Source organism: Ursus arctos, unplaced genomic scaffold (genome assembly GCF_023065955.2).
Source record: "Ursus arctos isolate Adak ecotype North America unplaced genomic scaffold, UrsArc2.0 scaffold_25, whole genome shotgun sequence".
NCBI lineage: Eukaryota > Metazoa > Chordata > Mammalia > Carnivora > Ursidae > Ursus > Ursus arctos.
In genome coordinates this window covers 38,539,667-38,562,906 of record NW_026622930.1, presented here as the reverse complement: position 1 = coordinate 38,562,906, position 23,240 = coordinate 38,539,667, and the positions used below count along the sequence as shown (strand labels likewise).

General features: G+C 40.8%; 1 protein-coding gene across 3 annotated transcripts; it reads right to left on the bottom strand.

Annotated features, from left to right (window-relative positions):
* Positions 1 to 356: 356 nt before the first annotated feature.
* DHRS7 (dehydrogenase/reductase 7) lies at positions 357 to 17,028 on the bottom strand. 3 transcript variants are annotated; one of them, XM_048219944.2, is made up of 8 exons: positions 16,755 to 17,028; positions 11,292 to 11,444; positions 8,820 to 8,926; positions 8,127 to 8,366; positions 5,403 to 5,525; positions 3,938 to 4,153; positions 785 to 938; positions 359 to 603 (listed from the first exon to the last, which is right to left on the bottom strand). In XM_048219944.2, exons 1-8 carry the CDS (start codon positions 16,885 to 16,887, stop codon positions 581 to 583), a joined length of 1,149 nt encoding a protein of 382 aa, XP_048075901.1. In that variant the 5' UTR covers positions 16,888 to 17,028; the 3' UTR covers positions 359 to 580. The 3 variants fall into 3 exon arrangements, with proteins under 3 accessions (XP_057174489.1, XP_048075901.1, XP_026336200.1); XM_057318506.1 differs by having other exon boundaries at positions 357 to 938; positions 16,755 to 17,011; XM_026480415.4 differs by lacking the exon at positions 785 to 938 and having other exon boundaries at positions 361 to 603; positions 16,755 to 17,017.
* Between the last annotated feature and the right edge of the window lie 6,212 nt (positions 17,029 to 23,240).

The following is a 23,240-nucleotide window of genomic DNA, read 5'->3' as shown; positions in this document are numbered from 1 at the left end:
TTATAGTCATTTGTACCCGTCAGCTCTTCTAAGAGTGTGAGTACCTTAGACGCAGGTCCATTTCAGATACTTCTTTATTATCTGCTCATTATCCTGCACTCTGCTTCATGTAGTATTCCATACATCTATGTTTAATGGGTTACTGTAATTCTTTGGTTAGCATTCTACTACCCTAGATTTTAAGCATATATGCTAGAGTATTTCAAAATGCCTTTTTGCTGGAGGGGAGGTGGGTGGGGGAATGGGGTGTCTGGGTGATGGGCATTAAGGAGGGCACTTGAGGTAATGAGCACTGGGTATTGTATGCAACTGATGAATCACTAAACTCAACATCTGAAATTAAAAAAAATACAAAAAATGCTTTTTTATCCAAGAATGCAGTATATGTTAATATCTTTATTGCAAGATTCATGGCAATCTTTTTTTAATTATTACATGTTGAAAGAAAACTTGTATCTACTGAAAAGTGAAGTCAGAAGTTAGTCTTCAGTATATAAGAAGATTGTTGTTTTCATTTCTCCCGCCAGTGACTTAAAAAATACAAGTACTCCTCCTTCAGTCATGTTTTGTCTTCCAGGTTTTAAAGTAAGAGATATCTGCATCCTGTAACAAAGTGACAGTAATATGAATCAGACCCTCCTTTTATTTACCCTAGTTTTTATTTTTGTTTTTTGTTTTTACAAATTCCTTCTGTTTTCAGGAACTATATCATTATGATTCACTGTTAAGAATCCCTATAAAACATGGGCAAATGATTAAATTAGAATAAAAATAATAGGGGCGCCTGGGTGGCGCAGTCGTTTAGCGTCCGCCTTCGGCTCAGGGCGTGATCCCGGCGTTCTGGGATCGAGCCCCACATCAGGCTCCTCTGCTAGGAGCCTGCTTCTTCCTCTCCCACTCCACCTGCTTGTGTTCCCTCTCTCACTGGCTGTCTCTCTCTGTCAAATAAATAAATAAAAATCATAGCCAGAATTCTAGATCTACACAAAAATATTTCTGTAGGACTTAGTATCATTATATCCTCTATCAGGTATAAATATCATTGATTAGCATCTGCTAATCATTGAATAGCATTGATTAGCATTTCTTAAATGCTGAAATTTCTACTATTACTATGACCAGCATTTCATACCTGTAATAAATACAAAGAATTGGGGCACTGGGTAGCTCAGTCAGTTAAGCCTTCAACTCTTGATTTCAGCTCAGGTTATGATCTCAGGGTTCTGAGACTGAGCCCCACATTGGGGCTCCATACTCAGCAGGGGTCTGCTTGAGACTCTCTCCTTCTGCCCCTCCCCCTGCTCATGCTTGCTCACTCTCTCTCTCAAAATAAATAGATGAATAAAATAAATAAATCCTTAAACAAAATAAATAAATACAAAGAATAGGTCAGAGTATTTAGAATTGAAGTATCTGACAGATTAAAGTGACTTGTGAACTTCCAGTACATTGCTTAAAGAGTAAACCAAGGCAACTCAATAATCCTTAAGATGTGACATTTCATTTGGGAAGATATGCATTTACCGCTTCTAAGAATTTGCACTAAGACAAAATAATAAATAACAATTCAGTGCAGCTATTGTTCTTGATCCTGAGAAATAATATATATTCATAAAAACACAGTTCCAGATATAATGTTCCTAGCCTAAACAACAGAAATAATTCAAGTATTACCAATAAGTACATTTAGTTTGAGAAAAGCTATATTGGCATTATCTTAACGTAGATGCCTTATAAGCAAATTTCAAAAAGGAGATATATATATATGTATATATATATACATATATATATATAAAATAATGGGAGAAAAAAAGGAGGAGAAAACTGAGTAAAAAAGTGAGGAACAATTTTTTTTCAGTTCATATCATTTTGTGTAAAGAACAAGGTATTTTATCTCAGAAATGTTCTTGGGAAATGAAAGGATGCCCAGTTTATCATAAAAAAGTGATTAGCAATAAGACCATGTAATAAGCAGGGGCACCTGGGTGGCTTGGCTGGTTAAGCATCTGCCTTTGGCTCAGGTCATAATCTCAGGTCCTGGGATCAAGTCCCACGTCAGGCTCCTTGCTCAGTGAGGACTCTGCTTCTCCCGCTCCCTCTGCCCCTCCCCTCTGCTCATGCTCTCTCTCTCTCAAATAAATAAATAAAATGTTTAAGAAAAAAAAAAGATCATGTAATAACATATTAAAGGTGGTGGTAGGAAGAGGAAGTCTGTCATTTTGGTAAAGACTCAATGTAATCAAATGCTTGATTTACTGAGTAATGTTTATATTTTTCAGTTAGATAATCTACAAACAAAACAAAATAACATTATTGTGGACACTCCAAAAAGCACAACTGCTATGTTGGCACCGGAACTCTAGCCCCTGGTCCCCTCTTCCCTTGAACCCAATCACTTCTGTAATGTATTCTCTCTCTGCCTTATTGCTGAACTCTTCCATCTTTATCTGCTAGCTAGATATCCTGCTACCATCAAAACAAAAGCATTAAGAACGAATACTTAACGAGCATAACCCTTCAAGATGAGTTTTAAGAGCTTTCCATATACTCACTCACTTACTCCCCATGACAATCCTATGACTAAGTGCATCATTAATGTCCATTTTGTAGATGGGGAGATTGACTTACAGAGAAGAACTTGCCTGAGATTGAGGCATGAGGTCACAGGATAGAGCTGGGATTTCAACCCAGGGAACCTGGTACGAGGCTCCATGCTCTTAACCAGGATGCTATGTCACCTCCCTAGTATGGAGCCCTTTCTTCTCAACTCCTGTCCATCACTGGGCACAACACCACTCTATCAGCTGTCCTCCGAGTTTAAAATTCAGATGTAAATCTTTGCTGAAGCTCTACCTTTGGAACCATCCCACACTACTACGTCCCAACATTACCAAAACACATATAAATCGCCCACGTTACAACTTGGTAGCAAATGAATAGCCTCCTTCAGGATTTTTCAAGCTCTGGACTTGTTTAGTGCATCGTGAAAGTTTTATAACCTTTAAGTCTCTTTAAGCATTTTGGTTGTTTGCTTTTTTCACTGATTCATGTTCACTGTCCTGCAAAAACTGGGAACAAATTAAGTGCCTAACAAATTGTGGATTGCTTAAATAGTGGTAGGTTATACAATGATACATTGGTATGCTTCCACTGAATAATTCTCTTTATATATCAATCCCTGTTAACTTATTTCTAAAAGAAGGTAGTAGTCACTGAAAAAATAACATTAAAAACCACCCACAGAAATGGCCTTTCTTTGCATTATCATAGCCATATTTTTTGGCTTAACTCATTACATTTTCTGTGGTCTTTATACGTTAAACTCTTGCAATGGTCATACTTTTTTTTCAGACATAGCTCAAATTATTCCTCATTTTTCTGTAAGAATGAGTATCCATTCTTAAAAGAATGAATAATCACCGAATTTTTTCAGACACGGACATTTCGACACATATGTGCACAGTGCTTCCAGAATGAGGCCAAAGGACCAGCACTACACAGAGAGTGAGCATGAGTTTTAACAGTACAATAAGTGCTTTGACAGAGTTAAGCACGGGACTGAGGTACACCTCATCCTGGGGAGAAGTGGGAGGGGAGGCCAGGTATCAACCCAAGGAGACCGTACCAGCTAGGAACTTGTGGTGAAAAGCAGTGGAGAAAGAGTATTTTGACCCATACACTGGTCAATCCAGAAGTGTAAAAGATAAAATGGCAATCTTTGACTTGATTTTACCTTGAAGAAACTTCTTCCTCTAAGACCAGTAGTAATTTATAGTAAACCAACAGATATGCATGGGGGACACAATGCTTTTTATCTCTTTTGTATTTACATCATAAGGTTGGTGGAGGGTTAGTAAGAGAAGTTTTCAAGCACTAGAGAATTTCATACTTTCCTACAAGACTGATACATATTAAGAAGTGTATAAATGGGTCTTACCAAACCATTCTTGAAGTTCTCAATTCTTTTCTTCCCTAATTTGTTGGTTAGCCACCAGGCCCAGGTCGGCATATATTGCCACAAATATGTTATTAACAAGAAAGGGTGATCCGAGATCCAAACTTCTTTCAAATCATTGGCCATGCTGATTAACATCAGCCGTACACAACGACTGGTCACCATCTTGTGGGACTGGACAGTATCAACGCCTACAGTCTAAGAAATGTTAAAAAAAATATTAAGTGAATGCTGAGTGTTTATCCAAGACATTTCACAGAACTTTTAAGCTAGAAAGGACATAGAGGTCATCTACTGGAGTGACTCTCTCAGTGGGACCTCATGCCCCTTTGTAGTCCCCATAGCTACTGAAGGGTGTCTATAAGCTATATTTCCACAAGCCTAAGAGAAATCATATACATACCAGATAAGACTGTGCAGGCTAAATGAAAGATGAAGGTTCTCTGCTTTTCCTTAGATCATCTTTAGTGTATTTACTAATAATTATATGTCATTTTAGCAATAAAAGTTTTTAAACAAATCAATCCACTTAGCAAGAGAAGTTCTATGAGACATGGAGTCCATGGGGATAAAATGGAGGAAGAAGATAAAAGCAGTTTCTGGTAGTGAACAAATCTGGTACTGCTCATCTCGTTAAGCCCCTACCATTCTACAAATACATAAACTGAGGCCCAGAAAGGTAGTGTCTCAGCTGTGCTCACACAGCTCATTAGCAGTAACCAGGTCTACAGTCCAAGTCACCTGATTCCTATAACAGCACGCTCATTCTGTTTCACCCTAGAGCCTCCACCGAAAATGGGAAAATATACATGGTATCTGTAAAACTTCTACATACAAGCAGAAGTAGATTTACATCTCAGTAGAAATCGATCTTCATGGAGAAGAAGAAAAATTTCATGGTCTTTAGTGGGATTTTGGATTATTTACTGATACTGGATTCACAAGACATTTGTCATCCACTGGGTAACTCACTACATATAATCCATGAGCTGAGGGAAGCACAGGCCTGTGCTTAGCACAGGTGAGGCTAACCTAAAATTATCTCAATTCGGCAAAGCTTTTCCTAAGCTCTTTCACCATAGCCCCTCTTGAAAATCCTAGTAAGATTTAATGTACTAAAATTCAGCCACACAGAACCTTTCAATGTTGCTATAATTTGTGAATTGACAGAAGCTGGGCTTTAAGAATATTGACCGTCCACATAATACTGGATTACTTATAAGCAGTATCTTCTCAGTTTCTTTAGCCTTTATTAAAACTGAATGCCAAAGCACCATCAGCTAATCTTAACAGTGTTCCTAGTGCTATGAGGTAAGTTTTGTAAATAATTCATAACATGGTAATAACATGCATGTTAGAAAAAATTCTAAGCCCTGAGACACAGTGATGCATTATCAATATCTAACTACTAAAGCATTCTAATTATTCTCCAATTAGATATTTTTACCTTTTGGACTTCTTCAGTTAGGGAATTCTTCACAATATTTGATTGCACAGGTCCTGGACAAATGTTAGATACTACTATACCTGGGCATGTAGCAAGTTCAGCTCGGAGGCAATTAAAAAAACCCTAATAGGCAAAAAAAGAAAAAAAAAAGAAAAAAAGCAACAAATAAAATGAAATACACATATCTCATATTTGCTCTTAGTATGAAATTACTTTTCTTCAAATTTTTATGGGGGGCAATAGTGGCACACTATCAAAATATGTTTTGAAATGCCAAGTAAAGGATGGGAGATATAACTGGGTGACCTTATTAAACATTTTTAACTGTAAGACTGGGGGCAATCTAGCACAGGCATGTTCAGGTATCATCACCTTCCGGTAGGAACAGTTCACCCCTTTTGGCAGTGGTGGTACATGCCATCAGTGATTTTTTATGGTGGGAGCTGGACAAGTGAAAAACTATCCCTTGGGGCGCCTGGGTGGCACAGCGGTTGAGCATCTGCCTTCGGCTCAGGGCGTGATCCCAGTGTTGTGGGATCGAGCCCCCCATCAGGCTCCTCCGCTGTGAGCCTGCTTCTTCCTCTCCCACTCCCCCTGCTTGTGTTCCCTCTCTCGCTGGCTGTCTCTATCTCTGTCAAGTAAATAAATAAAATCTTTAAAAAAAAAAATAGAAAAAAAAAAAAGAAAAACTATCCCTGGAGATTATTCCGACCCACCCTCCTCACACCAGTCCCCAGCTCCCCACTCCAAAAGAGGTGCGTGTTCTCCATTGAGAATCACTGCGGTTGGGCCTCTTTTATCCCTCAAAGTGGCCTAAAGTGCCAGTGCTGGCACAAGAGGGAGCGAGAGGGGTTAGTAATACTTAACAGAAATTATCAGAGAGGAAGAATTCAACGTTTTCTATTTACATTACTATTTTAACAGACAATTCATTTCAGCAAACATTTATTTTTAGGGTTAGCAAGAGAGTACATGCCTGGTTAAAAAAATAATACGACTGCTTACTTGATGGCTTTTGTAAAAACAAGCTAAACCCTCTAGACTTAAAGATATTGGCCATTTCTAAACCAAATACGGAATAAACATCTACTTCCCCTCATCTCTTTTCTAAATTAGGAAATGTTCCAAGACTACATTGGTATAAGCTGAATTAACTATTAAAGAGTCTACACAGCCAGCCCAGAGTGTGTTCATTTTTAACAGTTAAACAGTTCACCAACACTAAACAGTTACCAGCTCCCAATGCTGACCACTAATAAACAGGGGCTGTGAGGATTCACACTGTCGGAGATTAATAAAGTGCCTGACTCAGATGGACAGGAAAAAAGGCTTTGTAAATTCAAGAACTCTCATACCCTTAACCTTTTGCCTCTCTAGAGTAAAAGAGGATGAGGGCACCATGAAAGCCAAAACATCAGATGCTAATACATCTCCTTGTCTGAAATCACATCTGGTACAGAGTGTGAACTTCTCGGTGATAAACAAATTCACTCTAGAGCTTGTTGTGAATCAGGGAAGGAAAAGTGTTCTTGGAAAAGTGCTTTCTGGTCGCAGGGTTCAGCTACCGGTTTAACTAACTAGAGTCTCAACCTGCCACATTGTCTCAGAGGATCAAATCCAGTAATAAAACAGTGAGTCCTGGAAGGCAGGCCAGATAACACAGGTTGTGCTTTATTGAAAGCACCCTGCATGTCATGAGAAACTTGGCTGCCGTCCCTTATCTGCCTGCCCCAGACTTGCCCAACTGCTCTGCAGAAGTGACTATTACCCCAGCACCAAATATGGGGACATCATCAGTGTAGCATCCGGTTCACCACTCTGCAACTGTCTGCTCTCCCCAGCAGAAAGAGGATGCCCTAAAGAACCAGCTTCAGATCCTCATGAAACTGTGAGGACCATTTGGCTGCTGCATCTCATTATTCCAACGGTGCAACATTCTCCTTACACTGACCTTCAACAGCATTAATTATAAACTATGTGTCTCCTATTGGCCTTAGGATCTAATTTGCTCCATGTTACAGTTTAATAATATTTCTTCATATCTACTCTTAAGCCAACATTAAAACTTCATTTCTTTCCAATATTTACATCTAGTAACTTATGCAAACCAAATCAAACTTTTCTCCTAGCCTCTGCCTTGACTAGCTTTTCTTTCAGTGATGCCATGGTCAATAGAGTCAAGCCTAGTCCCAGTAGGGATATGAAGCCCAGAGCTACTCATCCAGTGGCGAGCTCCTATTTCTGACATGCATATATATTTACACCAGATAAAACAAATACCAACTACAACAGGGAAGGAAAAAGAAGCCACGTAAATGAGAATGACAAGTACAACTTCAAGTGTGTGTGGAAGAAATGAGGGGTAGACCCCAAATTAGCCAGGAAGATGTGGTAGAGATGAGGATAAGGGTGACAGGTTGACTAGACTAAACACTTCTTGAGGGTAGGGACCGTTTCTTATCTTTATATTCCCAAGATCTGTTGCAGTGCATGGCATGGCAGTGTAGATACTCAATACATGTTTGTTGAATTAGGAAGAAGCCTGTGAGATTCAAGTCTTTTTTAGCATCTTCTGGGGATGTCGTCTACCAAAGGTCTCCTTGGGTCTCTCTTGCTGTCTCCCTACATCACTGCCCAGTTCCTGTGACCTCTTGCAGTAATGGTCATATCCCCCATACACATATTTAGATGAGTACCATCAGAGTTGAGTTGGAACAGACTTACCCTAAGAGCATGTTTGCTGGCACTATATCCACTCGAAAGGGGCGCAGATATGATACCCAGGAGGCTGTTCACGGTAACGATCTTTCCTTGCTTCCTCTCGATCATGTGAGGCAGAACACACATTGTCAAGGACACCGTCCCTAAGTAGTTAAGTTCTATTAGCTCCTTGAAGACATCCAGGCTGGTATCCACACACAAAGAACGCTGGGATCTTCCAGCATTGTTGACCAGAATGTCAATCTAGTTAAATAAAATCAGAAAAGGGGCACTTTGGGGATGACCTGTAAATGGATTGATGCAATTCTCAGGGATGGATGGTTGTATCATTAACTTGAAAAAAAAATCAATGGAATGGTGAATTTCCAGAAGTCATCAATAAAGAGAGAAAATAAAAACCAGAATTCACCTATGGAATTAATTTCCCATCTTAAGTGACTTTTTATAAGTGTCACAAAAATAAAAGGCATGGTGAATTTTTACCTTCTTTTGTTCTAGATGGAGGAATTAGTACTTGTTAAGGTATGGAAAGGATGAATCACATAAAGCCAGGTCTTCAAGTGTAAGAGACTCGTGGGCACTGATCTCACTACATGGACCCATTTACCTAAAGCCCTTTCAGTGACAGCACAAAGATGGGAATCTCTTTCATAGCTGTGTCAAAGCAAGACTTATCGATTTAAAATGGCTCCTTACTTTACCAAACTCCTGGAGAACCACTTTGGTAGCCGCTTCATGGGAACTTCTGTCAGCCAGGTCAAGCGGCAAAACAAGTATATCTTTTTCTTTTAAATTGCCATTCTCTAGATAAAGACATTTAAAAATTAGTGCAGACATCATGAGATAGTTCAATCAGGCTTCTCGCTACTGCATTAAGTTTAACACCCACCCTACAACCGGACTTGGCAACAAACTCACTGACTAAGAGGACTGGTGGTCATGAGGCAACATCTCCTGAGACAAAACACTGGCTGGGTCTACAGGAAGTAGAACGGCTCTCTTCAACATGAACATACACTGTCTAACACTGAAACAGTGTTAAAAGAAATCAAGATTTCTAAAAGAAATCAAGATTATGCTACAAGCTAAAAAAAAAAGCAAATTTTAGAGTATACTTTAGAAGTACAGAGGTACATTTGTCTTATGATAGGTGCACAAAGTATAGTTGCTCTTTCACATTAAAACGAAAAACAATTTATGCCTTGTACTAGTAAGACATTCAGAGTTCCCCAGTCAGATGACACATAGAAGCTTCCTTCCAGAGAAAAGGATTCCAGGAAGCAAACAAGGAACAGGACACAATCCTGATATACCCAATCAAGAAACACGTGGAGCTATACTGGCCCTTTCTATTACTGTTCATCAAAAGAATAAGGCTCTAACCTTGAAATACAAGAAGTAATGCCAATAAGAAAAACAAACAAGGAGAGAAAATAAAAGAGATAGAAAGGTTTTATGGGCAAAGTCTAAACTGTGAAACACGAACTGTTTAAAAGAAATGGAAATGCTTGCACCAATGATCGGACAGAAGAAAGGAAAACAACCAGCCTCACTCCAGTCAAGAAATGCTGACATGGTTCCCTTCTGCCAGTACAAGACTTGCAAGTCTCAACAGCTGGAGAAACGACTACCGTCAGAAGTGTTCCCACGCAAAACACAAGAGGCCTCTGAAATCGACGTCTGAAAGAGGCCTTGTGGATGTGGCTGCTGACTCCTTTTTTGGGTGGTTAATGTTTAAAGAATGACAGGTAGAGAGATGACAAAAAAAATGGTCTGCTTCAAAATTCAAAATATCTTAATTTAGGTACTAAATGTCCTATGAGAAATAATAACTTTATTACTTGAGACTGCTTTCATGTGAATATAACTATACCAAAACCCAAACCAAAAAAATTAAAAATTAGCATTGTTTCTGTAATAGGAATATGAATATTACCTCAAGCTACATTTTAAAACCTAATTCAATGCCCGTTCTTTCATTTTTTTTGTTCTTTCATTTTTATAACAAAAATTTTACAGCATCCCATATGACTTTAATATCTGACATTTTAGCAAAATGAAGCATCCTCTCTAATTAAACTTCTATGGTTACATACTTGTATGCCATACATAACCAAACTGTTCTTTTTCTAGGACAAAAATAAAAAGATATGTGGTCACTGAAAACCCACCAGCATTTGAAAGAATTGGTGGTCACTCCCTAATACCAAGAGTCAGTGCAAAAGAAAAGTAGAAAGGCACACATGGGTCAATGGAACAGAACAGAAAATCCAGAAATAAAGCCACAATTATATGGTATATTAATCTTCGACAAAGCAGGAAAGGATACCCAATGGGAAAAAGACAGAATCTTCAACAAATGGTGTTGGGAAAACTGGACAGCGACATGCAAAAGAATGAAACCTGGACCACTTTCTTACACTATACACAAAAATAAATTCAAAATGGATTAAAGACCTAAATATGAGACAGGAAACCATCGAAATCCTAGAAGGGAGGGGTGCCTGGGTGGCTCAGTCGGCTAAGCAATGGAATACTACTCAGCCATAAAAAGAATGAAATCTTGCCATTTACAATGACATGGACAGAGCTTGAGAGTGTAATGCTAAGCGAGATAAGTCAGTCAGAGAAGGACAAATACCACATGATTTCACCCATTTGTGGAATTTAAGAAACAAAATAAACAAGTGAAGGGAAAAAAGAGAGACAGAGAGAAAACAGGAAACAGACTCTTAACTATAGAGAAAAAACTGAGGGTTACCAGAGGGGAGGTGGCTGGGGGGAGGGGTTGGAACAGGTGATGGGATTAAGGAGTGCACTCGTCCTGATGAGCACCTGGTGATGTATGAAAGTGTTCAATCATTAGATTGTACACCTGAAACTAATATTACACTGTATGTTAACTAGCTGGAAACAAAACTAAAACTTAAAAAAAAAAACAAATACGTAATTAGAAAGGTGTCAGAAAAAGAGAAGAAAAAGGCAAGGGCAGCTAATGAAGTGATGTCCATAGGAAGAGGATTTGGATCTGAGCATTTGGGACATTTGGAACCAGAGCAGACAGCCCGGGAAAATCCCACTTTTTCCTCTAAAATTCTCAAAATCGTATTTGAATTTGGACTCTGGTTTATTTCTAGGAAGTACTGCTGCCATTTTAGATTTACTCACCAAGGCACCTTCTCTTCACCCTTTCCAGCTCTTGCACTCTTCTGGCTGACAGCACAAGGGAGACTCCCAGTGTAGACAGCTGGTACGCCAGCTCCTCACCGATCCCACTCGATGCTCCGGTCACCCATACCACCATATCAGTCAGCTCCCATTCTAGTGAGAAACAAGTGTGGAGTGAGCAGGAAATAAGGAATGGATTATACCTACAATTCAAAGATTACCAAAAAGATAGTCTTAAACATACCACTACACATATGAAGGACACAACGTATGGAGTTTAAAATTTTCAATATCCTATATTTATGGCCTTGATCCTGGTGATGGTCTCCCAGGTGAACACTTACCTCAAACTCACTGAGTTGTATGCATTAAATATGTACAGTTTTTTGACATGCTAATCAAACCTCAATAAAATGGTTTAAAATTTTTTAAATTAAATATCCTCAGAAAGCACCTCCTAATTTTTTTTTAACAAAGTGTGAATACAGGGACATCTGGGAGGCTCAGTTGGTTGAGCATCTGCCTTTAGCTCAGGTCATGAACCTAGGGTCCTGGGAACGAGTCCCACATCGGGCTCCCCGCTCGGCAAGGAGACTTTTTCTCCCTCTCGCTCTGTTGCTCTCCCCCTGTTCCTGCTGTCTCTCATGCTGTCTCAAATAAATTTAAAAAATCTTAAAAAAAAAAAAAAAAAGACTGCAAAAATGCTATGGCACTAAAGCAATGAGGACTGGTTTATTCTTCTTTTCTCCAATGAAAAACTCACTTGCCCTGCAGGACATGATAGCCACCATCTATCTAAATTCCTAGAGAGTGACTGTGGTACAACGTTCCTGTGTGCTTTCTTTACTAAAATATGTGTTGTTCATCAAAAACAGTAGGGGCACCTGGGTGGCTCAGTTAAACATCTGACTTCGGCTCAGGTCATGATCTCAGGATCCTGGGATCAAGGCCCATATGGGCTCTCTCTTCCGTGGGGAGTCAGCTTGTCACTCTGACCTCCCCTTACTTATGCTTGCTCTCTCTTTTTCTCTCTCTTTCTCAAATAAGTAAATAAAATCTTAAACACACACTCACACACACACACACACACACACCAGTAAACACGGAATCACCACACACATTTCTGATTTGAGATCATAAAAATTAAAATTGGGAAATCAGTTTACTGTTTTAGTCAAACCATTCTAAAACCTGTCGGGGTAACAGTACCAGCTCTGGAGACTGCCAGGGGTCAAATCCTGGCTCCATCACACACAGCAAGGAAATGCCCTCCTATGAAAACTTGGTGCCTTAATGTTCCACAACTGGAAAATTGGCTTAATAATAAAATCTCCCTCAAAGTGTTGTTGAGAAAAATGAGTTAAAATAAGTATCCAGAGCAGTGTCTGACACATACTCAGTGCTTAATAAAATGTCTACTTATTGCTAAAAGTGTTTAACAAATAGACATTTCAGCAGCAACACAAAAAAGAATATTCACCCAACAACTGTTCTAATTCCTCTAGCCAGGGGCAAAGGGGTTCTTAACATTATAGTTATAATTTTTTGTAGGCTTAATACTTTTTATTACTTCCTATGTGCTTAAACAAATACCTTATTAGAACCCTCACAAGAAACTTACGAAATAAGAATCATCTTAATTTTACAAAAAGGAAACTGAGGATTACAGACATTAATTTACCCCACTAGACTGGAAATTCCCTTAAGACCCTGTCTGCCTTGTTCACTGTTCAGTGCCTAGCACAGAGACCGGAATATAGAAAGAACGCCATCTGTAACTTTTGAGTAAACACCACACAACCCTAGCAGAGCTGGGATATAAGCCCAGGCACATCTAGCTCCAAAGCCCACACTCGGACCACCAGCCTGTGATGCCCACATTTTAATATGATCAATCTTTTAAAACCCAACTGTTTCTTAGCCATTCAAGAAAATGCAACTTGTCTTCAGGAAAGAGGTTTCATGTAAATATCTGAACTAAGGTTGGAAACATCCCAAATACTATGTCTAGGCTACAATGCCTTCCTATCGTATGACGTACTTGTATTGAAATGCACAACAGAGGACTCCATCAGGAAGAGCAGAATGTACATTCAGATAATCATGTATTCACTCACTGCTCATCGTTCCAAAGTTCTGCAGTACTCAGACTACAGAGTGAATATAATTGTTTGTAACTATTTACTAACTAGCATAAGGCTCACAAAAATTTCATGTTTACACGACTAAGCAAATATGACTTAAAACCAATGATGAAAACCCCTAGGCCCGGTACACCTGCAGTCCTGGCCCCCTTCTTCACACCCTGGAGTAGAAAACTTGCATATTTAATAGCACCAACTTTTGTTTACCAATTCCACAGAATCTAGCAAGACATGAAGGGCTCCCCCACTGAGTCTCTGAAAGCAGAGTCTGGAGTTGGAAGGAAACTCCACAAGAGTTCAACCCCCAACCCAGTTTGAGAATTCTCTCCTCAAGCTGTTGACTAATGTCTACTTAATTCCCTCACAGGATGCAGAAGCTACTTCTCTCCAAAGCACCCCCTCCTTCCTTGGACTAGTTTAATCATTCAAGGGGTCAAGGATTCTTTCCCATACTGTGGTCCACCTTTAATCTGCTGCCCCGTAGCAGTGGAGTCATTGGCAGCAGCTCTGCCTTGTGGTAACAGAAAGAATAAATCAAGCCTGGCTTGCACGTGACAATCCTTTGTGTATGTAAAGACAGCTTACATGTCTTTCCTAAATCCTCTCATCTCTTGCTTCTCTAAGGCTAAATAAACACCTCCAACGTCTGTGACCTTCCCTCAGATGACATGGCATCAGGTTTCCTCACTCTTTGGCTCACACCCCTCTCCACAAACTCTAGCTTGTCAATGTTCCTATTGAAGAGAACTGGCCCGAGAAGAATCCAGGACTCCCGTGGGGTCTGGACAATGGCTGGCTCAGGCACTGGGGTGTCCCAGGGTCCAGCACAGAGGCTGACACATACAAGCAGCCATTCAGAAGACATCTGCTGTGGACTGCCATGTGTTGCCTCATACGCGACATGCCTCCAAGGCTTGCGGAGTCTTTTCTGGCAGTCATTTCAGAGTCTGCTCACATGGAGGTTACTGCCAACTAAAACCTGAGTTTTCCTCTGGTGTGCTGCTGCTGGAGACTTCCCACTCTGGACTCGTGCCATGGATTTTTCTGGATCTATGTGCAGCATCTAAATTTAGTCACCCTTCAATTTCACCATGGGAGATATATGCTTGGAAACACGGAGAAATTCTCTAGAAGGATACATAAAAGGTGGGAAACATTGGTCGCTCCAGAGAGGCATACTTGGTGGCTGGGGGCAGCTTTTCACTATATATCCTTTTGTGTCGTTAGGTTTCGTAACATGAGTATATTGTCTATTTTCTAAGGTGACAAAAACAATACACCTATGGAGAAGACAGGGAGGATTTACTTATTTATAAAAATATATATTATATATATACATATTTTACCTTAATAGAGTCTGCCCATCTTTCCAGTCTAAACTGTTCTGGGAACCTGATGGGAACCTGAGTGTATCTCCATGTGCCTTAAACTCTGTTTTATTACCACCCTCTCAACCCCCAGTAGACTTTCTAGTGATTTTTGTCCTAAAAACTCCTCCATGAAATTTTAACACCAGTTATACTGTATATCCATTTATGTACTGTATATATATATATATATATATATATATATATATATATATATATATATCTGTGCTTTATACATAAAAAAAGAGTTCTGGAAAGCTCACTCTCCAGTCAATGCAGGTTTAAGAACGACTAAATTAAAAAATTAAAAGTTAAATTAAAATTTAAAGGCCATTACCATTTAACTTTATAACTGTATTTGCAGAATAACTTTTAATGTAATTTATTTACTTAGATAAATGATAAGGTATTGAATTAGTATGCAAATTAGCCTATTCTAGAAGTTCATAATAATAATAGCAGTGTAATTAAATGTATCTGAAAATCCTTCAAAACTATTTTTCCAGCAACAGTAAAATACTGAAAAGATTAAATGAATTTCTTAAAAACTATTTTTGGTCAACTTTTAATTTTTGCTTGATATGTGATAATAACTTAAATTTAACTTGCTGTTAGATATTCATTCAGACACTGTCAACATTTTTCCTCTTCAGCACTTGACATAACTAATGGATCGAATAACTTCTGCAGAATTAAATTTTTTAAAAAACCTATTTTTAGTAATGTCAAGTCCAAGTTAACACAAAAGCACTCAGGATCGAATGGAAATATCCACAAAGCAGCCACAAGGCAGCCGTCAGACAAGCGAAGGACTGATCCAGAGAAGGTCTGACAATCACAACCATCTATTTGCCATAGTTTTGTAGTGTTGACCTTGCATAGGTGTATTTTCCACCAACTCAATAATGTCAGCACTCCAGATGTTATCCCCAAGAAAATGCAACAAGACGAAATATTAAGGAATAAGGTTTTTGCGGTAGAGTTGAGCTTTGGAGGGACACAAAACCGTATCATCTAAGATTTTCTTTCGTCCTCAAGAACCTGTTTTGACACCCTTGGCAGCCATATCGCTGCCCTTCCCTCCTAGCCCCCTTTGGAAAGCAGAGTCTGTCTTCTGCGCTGCTAGCATCACTTCCAAGTAAACTACCTCACATGCTTTGGGTATTTTCACACAGGAAACTACTTCCAGGGAAACCCACTTACCCTAGCGCTTATGGATCCAAAGCCTAGCTCTGGGTAGGTCATTTAATGTCTCTGAACATTGGGTTCCCTATCGGGAAAATAAGATTAATAACGCTTACTTTGTAAGAGTCGCTGGAAAGGCTAGAGGTCGTGTCACATCGCTTTAGCACAAAGAATGTGCTTAGGCAACGCCCACCAAATTTTAACCAGGGCACAGATGAAAGTGGGAGAGGCAGAACGGCCCCCAGTATGCCAGTAAGGATCTCGCCCCGGGCAAAATCCAGTTCTCTCGAGGGTGATACTTTCATCCCAGTACGTGAGTAGGGGGCTAACTCCGGACACTCTCATTTTATTTCACCACTCGGGGAGAGGGAACAGCTTCATGAAGTAGATAAACCGGGCTCCAGTTCTCAAAAGGAGGCTTCCTTACAAACTCAGGGGACCCACACTGTTTGTCAAAGTGGTGTCCTCCGTGGACGCAGCAGCAGAACCCCTGGGAGCCGGGGTAAGAATTTCGAGTCCCTAGGGCGCCCCGCCCATTCCAGAGCCCTCTCCGCTCGGCAAGCGGCCAAGTCCTCGCTGACCCCCAAGAGAGACCGAGGGGCAGGACCGCCTCCTTGGTCCCGGCTTTTTCGTCCCCCCCCCCCCCCCCCAGGCAGCCCCAGGGAAAGGCGCCGAAGCTCCAAGCCGCCCGGAAGGATGAGGTGATAGCGGGGACGGCCGCACGGAGCCCGGCCTCCCCCTCAGGAGGCGCGGCCGCGGGTCCTCACCTGGGCGTCGCCCCTGCCACTCGGCCCACATCAGGGTCAGGTCGCCATCCGCCCGCAGGAAGCGGAGCAGCTGCACCACGAGCGCGAGGAGCGCGCACAGCGCCAGCAGCCACAGCCCCAGCTCCCAGCTCATCGCGGCCGCGCGCTCCCGGCTCGGCGGGAGGCAGACTGACCGCGTCCGGACCGCGCAGCAGCGAACGGGACTCAGCGCACCAGAGTCAGCGCGGCCGCCTCCCGCAGGGCCCGAGAGCCGCCCCGCCCCGGCTCCGCCCAGATAGTGGGCAGGCGGGAAGGGCGGTCCGGGCGCGCCCGGTGCGGCACCACGTTCCGCACCGCCCCCCACCTCATCCCCCCTCCACCCTCCGCCGGCCGGCGGCGCTGTGCGGAGGATGTTGGGGATCCCCGCACGCCGCGCCCCCTCTTCGCTGGGGTCTGCGCCAGAGGAAGGGTTGCAGTAGGGACAGAAGGCATGGAGGACTTTAAGATTTGGCGAGACTGCCGTTAGTACAGCAGCCACAAGGTTTGTCCTATCAAGAACAATTCTCTAACAGTTGTTTTGAGCAAGGAATATAGTTTCAAGGCTCGGGTTGTGTCAAAAGAAGAGCACAGATATTCCGACCTATGACCGGGATTCCCACCATCCTCATCTTTCTTTCCTTCTTTAACTAAATGAAGGGAACAGACTATTAGTTTTCCACCCCCGCCATGCCCTCACACCCACCACACCCAATGAACCCTGAATCTGAGTTGCCATCTTGTCGATTTAGATTTGGAAAGCAGTTGCAAGAGACACTTGCCTGGTTCCTGGATGGGAAAGGGCAGTTTCAGTCAAGATTGCCCATGAGCACTAGCTCTAGGAGCAGGATTGCAGACCTGACCCCAGCTGGTGCCTCCCTGAGCAACCTAAGTAAAGTATTTCTTTATCTTTAGGTACCCACAAAGAATAGGGAGGTTTAAATAAGAAAATGCCTGCGAGGGACACAGCAGCTCATACACAGTAATTATATTCCTTCTTTTATGATTATGAGAATTGTCATTTTAATTATTTATTGTTTCCATTATAATTATCACTTCCTAGAGTCCAACCTGAAAGACAGGGACTTTGTTCATAAACTTCTATAGTCTGGATCTATAGAATTACCCTAGCACGTGAGAGCAATAAGTATGTTTCAATTATGATGCATCAGGTACTGTTGTGATATGGGTCTGATTCTCCGAGGAAGACCTACACTAGCTAAACTTGGATCTTGATGGATTGTTTACCTCAATTACAACTTGGTATGATATTGCTCAAGAGGTGTCCTCTTTAGTTGTGACCTTTGCAATATGGGTTTTCTTTTTCTGATGATAAATGACTTTTAAACCACGGTGCTTAAAGATACTACACTGAGTCTCACTCCAGTGACAAAATTCCAAGAGATTCCTCTGAGCCTGTTTACCGTCTGTAAAATGTAAGGATTGAATTAGATTTAGTCTCCCAAGCCAGACCATACCATGGATGTGTTTCTGAATTCTCCATCAGAAACTCCAGCTCTGGGGAGGGTGAAAGGGGAACAAAGCTGTTTCTATGGAGAACCCGGGACTAATACACAAACAATAATAAAACCACAGGGTCATTTCATCTCACTAGCGATCCTTGCCTTGGAAAATGAAAACAGGTTAATAAACAAATTTCAACATCATGAATTTCCTTTTACCTGAATAGAAACATAATTCATTTTGGAATTCAATTATATATTTAAAGAATCAGTCATTATGATCAGAAAAACAACCGTTACAGCAAATATCTTTGCAGTGCCTAATTGTCCTCATTAGTTCTATTCACCAATGAGAAATACCCAGCCTCAGAATCTGCTGCCTCTGGTGAAGATACTCAGCAAGCTCTTGTCACAGTAGCATCTGTCAGGATTGCCTCTTCCTATTTTGAGCAGAATTTATCTCAAAACTGGATCCAAAGTGTGCAAAGCAAATAAAAGATAGATGAATAAATGAAGGGACTCCCCAGAAGCTCATGGGGCACCATAGACAGAGCAGTGGAGCCCTGGCCTCTCCTGGATTCGTCCATTCAGGAACAGACAGAATTTCAACCATTTATAGAAGTCCAATAATTTTAAAAAGTGGACTCAAATATAAGCTACATTATTTCCATTATGAACAGAGAAACTTAAATAGCTGCCAGAGTCAAGGAGGGAAACACTCTCTGTTCAGCCCTTTCTTCATTCCCATTTGGAAAGAGCATCGGCTGTTCCCTCTACTCACATCTCTGTATCCTTTCATGAAGCCAGGACAGTGCTGACGTCCAGTGGCTACACAAGTCCCCACAAGCCAAGGCAATGGTCCCTCAGGACGGGGTCCTTTCACAATTAGAGAAAAAAGACTAACACCATATGCTATATTTCAACACCTTACAATGTGCTTCTGACAGCACACAAACTTACTCTTAGCTGACTATCTGTTTTGACAAAACAAATCTTAGTTCAGTGCTAAACATCCTTGTTCCCAAGCCATGATTTACCTCCCAAAGTAAACGGCACAGTAAAAACAGAGAATATAATCAAAACACCACTAACTACACAAAATGTCAAGATACTAGTCTTGATTCATTTCCACTAGAAATGAGCTTCAAAACATTTCATTGCTTCCTTCTAAACATCTACAAGCGTTAAAATTAAGAATTTAAAAATGAGGGGTTTTGATCCACGAGCCTGCTAGGGACCTAGTTAGAGTGCATAGAAATTAGGTCGAGGCTGAGGATAATGGAGAGTCTAATGGAGAACATTCTGGGTGTTGGTGCAATAGAACTTCCATCCTCTCTAATTCCTGGAATACCTTGTATGTTCTGATGTCAAAGGCTGTTCCTTGGCATAAGCCAAATATAACTTTAAAACAGTGATGAAAGTGAGACATCGGCTCCCCTCCTCAACATTTTGTTTTCCAGTCTGCTTACCAAGTTTCCACTTTCTTTTGTCTTGAAATGCATTGAAGAATATTACTTGCAATAATTAAGTCTCCCTTTCCAATCCTATTGCAAACCTCCACCCCAGCTCCCCACTCCCATCCTCCTCCAGAAAGATGTTTGTGGCTCTCCGGAGCCATAATCACCTCTTCCCTAGTCTCATCTCTTTTGTAATTACTTCTGATGGGAACTATCTGATATCTCTAATTATTTTCAGGGTTAATATATTATTACCCCAATGAAACTTTAAGCTCCTTGAGATCAAGTAGCAAAGCTAATGCTTCTTTTGAAGAGTCTGCAGTAGTTAGCTTAGTGTTAATACAACAAATGATAAGCCCACATTGAATTGAATCCTCCTTGCCCTGAAAGGTAAACCTCCTTGAAGATTTTATTTATTTATTTGAGAGAGAGAGAGAGAGCACGAGTGGGGGGGGGGGGTAGAGGGAGAAGCAGACTCCCCATTTAGCAGGGAGCCCTATGCAGGACTCGATCCCAGGACCTTGAGATCATGACCTGAGTGGAAGGCAGACGCTTCATGGACTGAGTCACCCAGGCACTCCGTCCCTGAAGTTCTTAAGTTGATAGAAAAAGAGTTACTACATTTTAACAAATCAGTCTTCCCTTAATGTCATTATTTTAATGGGACTTTGAATAAAGTCCCAACCAAGGCCTTTTGTATAACTGGTACCTTTAGTTTTAAATTTCAGCTGTGATAGAATGGTACCCCCTTCTCTCTTTTTGGTAATCGTCACTTTTGATGGTATGGGCTCAGGCCTACTCAGGATAGATCAGCCGGGATGGAAGGCAGTGATGTGTAAGAAAGCTGTCACTTTCCATAATAAAAGCACATGTAAAAATAACTTTTAAAATCCAGATCCTCAAAAAAAAAAAAAAAAATCCAGATCCTTCATTATTGTCAGTCTCTGGAGAAAAAAACAAAAAACAAAAAGAAAGTCCCAGTGAGTGGAAACAGGGAGTGAGGAAGTCAGGGAGAAGAATATTCTTCCTGTAGAAGAGAAAGGTGTTTGTGGTTTTTGGCTGGGCATAGTATCACAACCCCTAGATACTTCTGGCAATTAGTTGGATATGCTTTGTTTTCATAGTGCCAGGTGGCCACGGGCCAGGAGTGCTAAAGATCTGGGCAGCATATAGAGGCACACCCAACGGAGAATTGTCTGGCCCCCAGTGCCCCTGTACAGAAATCTCGCAGCCTAGCTGTGGTGGACACGTGCTCCTTGATCCATACCCTACTTAAGGGAAGCATTCCTGCATTCCTCTGCATCTGTTTGCCTGTACTCATCATAGAAGCATTCGGGTTGTTGTTTACTATTCTCATATTCTGCAGGCAGACAAGGTCTTACTTGAATAATCTTGTGTCTCATGTAAATTATTTCCTTATCTTTAGTAATCTTATGGGATTCCTTGCTAGGAAAATTTCACTGCACCGTTGGCCACCTGTAGTTCTGCATATCATTGAATTGATTGTCTCTTTAGATAGCTGATTTCCACATTATCTTAAGTCTCTTAGATGTGAACAATTCACTATATATCCTCTTCTCTCTCCCTCTCTCTGTCTCTCTCCTTCGCTGTCTCTGTCCTTGCCCCCTTCTCTCTCATTAAATGCCTCATTTCAAACTCCCCCTTACATATAGCAATAAACGTTCTAGTCAGTGGTGGTGGTTACTCAAATCCACACATGTGATAAAATTGCATAGAACTACACACACACGCACACACACCTACACACAGATACATATGTGTGAAGCTGGTGAAATTTTAATAAGTCTATGAATTGTGCTAATAACGATTTCCTGGTTCTGTTATTGTTCTCAAATTATGTAAAATGTTACCAATGGGGAACATGGAGTGAAGAGTACACAGGACCTCTCTGTACCATTTTTGCAACTTCCTGTAAATCTGTAATTATTTTAAAGTAGGAATAATTTGTTATTATGCTAGCACTACCTGTGAAGCAAAATAACGTTATTTGAAAGTAAACTTGGATTAATTATAAATGTATATTGCAAATTCTAGGGCAACCACTTAAAAAAGTTTTTAAAAAAAGTATAATTGAGGGCACATGGGTGGCTCACGTCTACCTTCGGCTCTGGTCATGATCTCAGGGTCCTGGGATCAAGCTCTGCATCCAGCTCCCTGCTCAGTGGGGAGTCTGCTTCTCCCTCTCCCAGTGCCCCTTCCCCTCCTCTCATGCTCTTCTCTCTCTCAAATAAATAAAATCTTTTTTAAAAAAAGTATAATTGATATGCTAAGAAAGAAGAGTGTATTAGGGCTCCAGAGAAACAGAACCAATAAGTTATGGGTGTGTGTGTAAGAGATCTATTATAGGAATTGGCTCATACAATTACAGAGACCAAGAAGACTGTAAGCTGGAGAACCAGAAAAACCAGTGCTGTATTTTGCTCCAAGTTTGAAGGTTTGAGAACCAAAGGAGCTGATGGTGTAAGTCACTGCCCAAGACCAAATGCCCAAGAACCAAGAACTGATGTCTGAGGGCAGGAGAAGATGGAAGTCCCAGCTCAAGCATAGAACAAATTTGCCCTCCTTCTGCTTTTTTGGTTGGATTGGGTGATGCCCCACCCATAATGTTGAGGGTGGCTTTTCCATGGTCTACTGATTCAAATACTAATCTCTTCCAGAAACACCCTCAGCAAGGTGTCAGTTCTGCCTTTTTTTTTTTTTTTTTGGCTTAAAATAACTTACATTTATTGCCTCATGGCTTCTGTGCGTCAGGAGTTCATGCATGGCTTTTTTGTTAATAATAATAATTTTTTATTATGTCATGTTAGTCACCATACAGTATATCCTTAGTTTTTGATGTAATGTACCATGATTCATTATTTGCGTGTAACACCCAGTGCACCATGCAATATGTGCCCTCCTTAATACTGATCACTGGCCTATCCCAGTCCCCCACCCCCCTCCCCTCTGAAGCCCTCAGTTTGTTTCCCAGAGTCCATAGTCTTTCAAGGTGTCAATTCTTCCTAACTGATCTATAGATTCAATGAAATTCCAATAAAAATTCCAGCAACTTACTTTGTGGAAATTCACAAACTGAGTCTAAAGTTAATATGGAGAGGCAAAAGCCCAGAATAGGCAGCACAATACTGAAGAAGAACAAAGCTGGAGGACTGACACTACTTGACTTCAAGACTTACTGTAAAGCCACAGAAATCAAGATAGTTTGGCATTGAAAGAATAGACAGATTAATGGAACAGAATAGAGAACTTATAAATAGACCCACACAAAAATAGTCAACCAATCTTCAGCAAAGGAGCAAAGGCAATATAATGGAGCAAAAAACAATCTTTTCAACAGATGGTATAGAACAACTGGACATTCATATGGAAAAAAAATATGAATCTAGACACACACCTTAAACACTTCACAAAAAATAACTCAAAATGGATCATAGACCTAAATGTAAATGCGAAACTATAAAACTCCTAGATGATAACAAAGGACAAAACATAAATGACCTTGAGTATAGTATTGACTTTTTAGATACAAC

What these genes read in the sequence shown, in the direction of transcription:
- DHRS7 (XM_057318506.1), bottom strand. Translation starts at nt 16,887, where the DNA reads ATGAGCTGGGAGCTGGGGCTGTGGCTGCTGGCGCTGTGCGCGCTCCTC. An exon ending in GGTGAAGAGAAGGTGCCTTG is followed by an intron (nt 8,927 to 11,291) that starts GTGAGTAAATCT and finishes GTCTTTATCTAG; the next exon opens with AGAATGGCAATTTAAAAGAA. An exon ending in CCAGCAAACATGCTCTTAGG is followed by an intron (nt 5,526 to 8,126) that starts GTAAGTCTGTTC and finishes TTTGCCTATTAG; the next exon opens with GGTTTTTTTAATTGCCTCCG.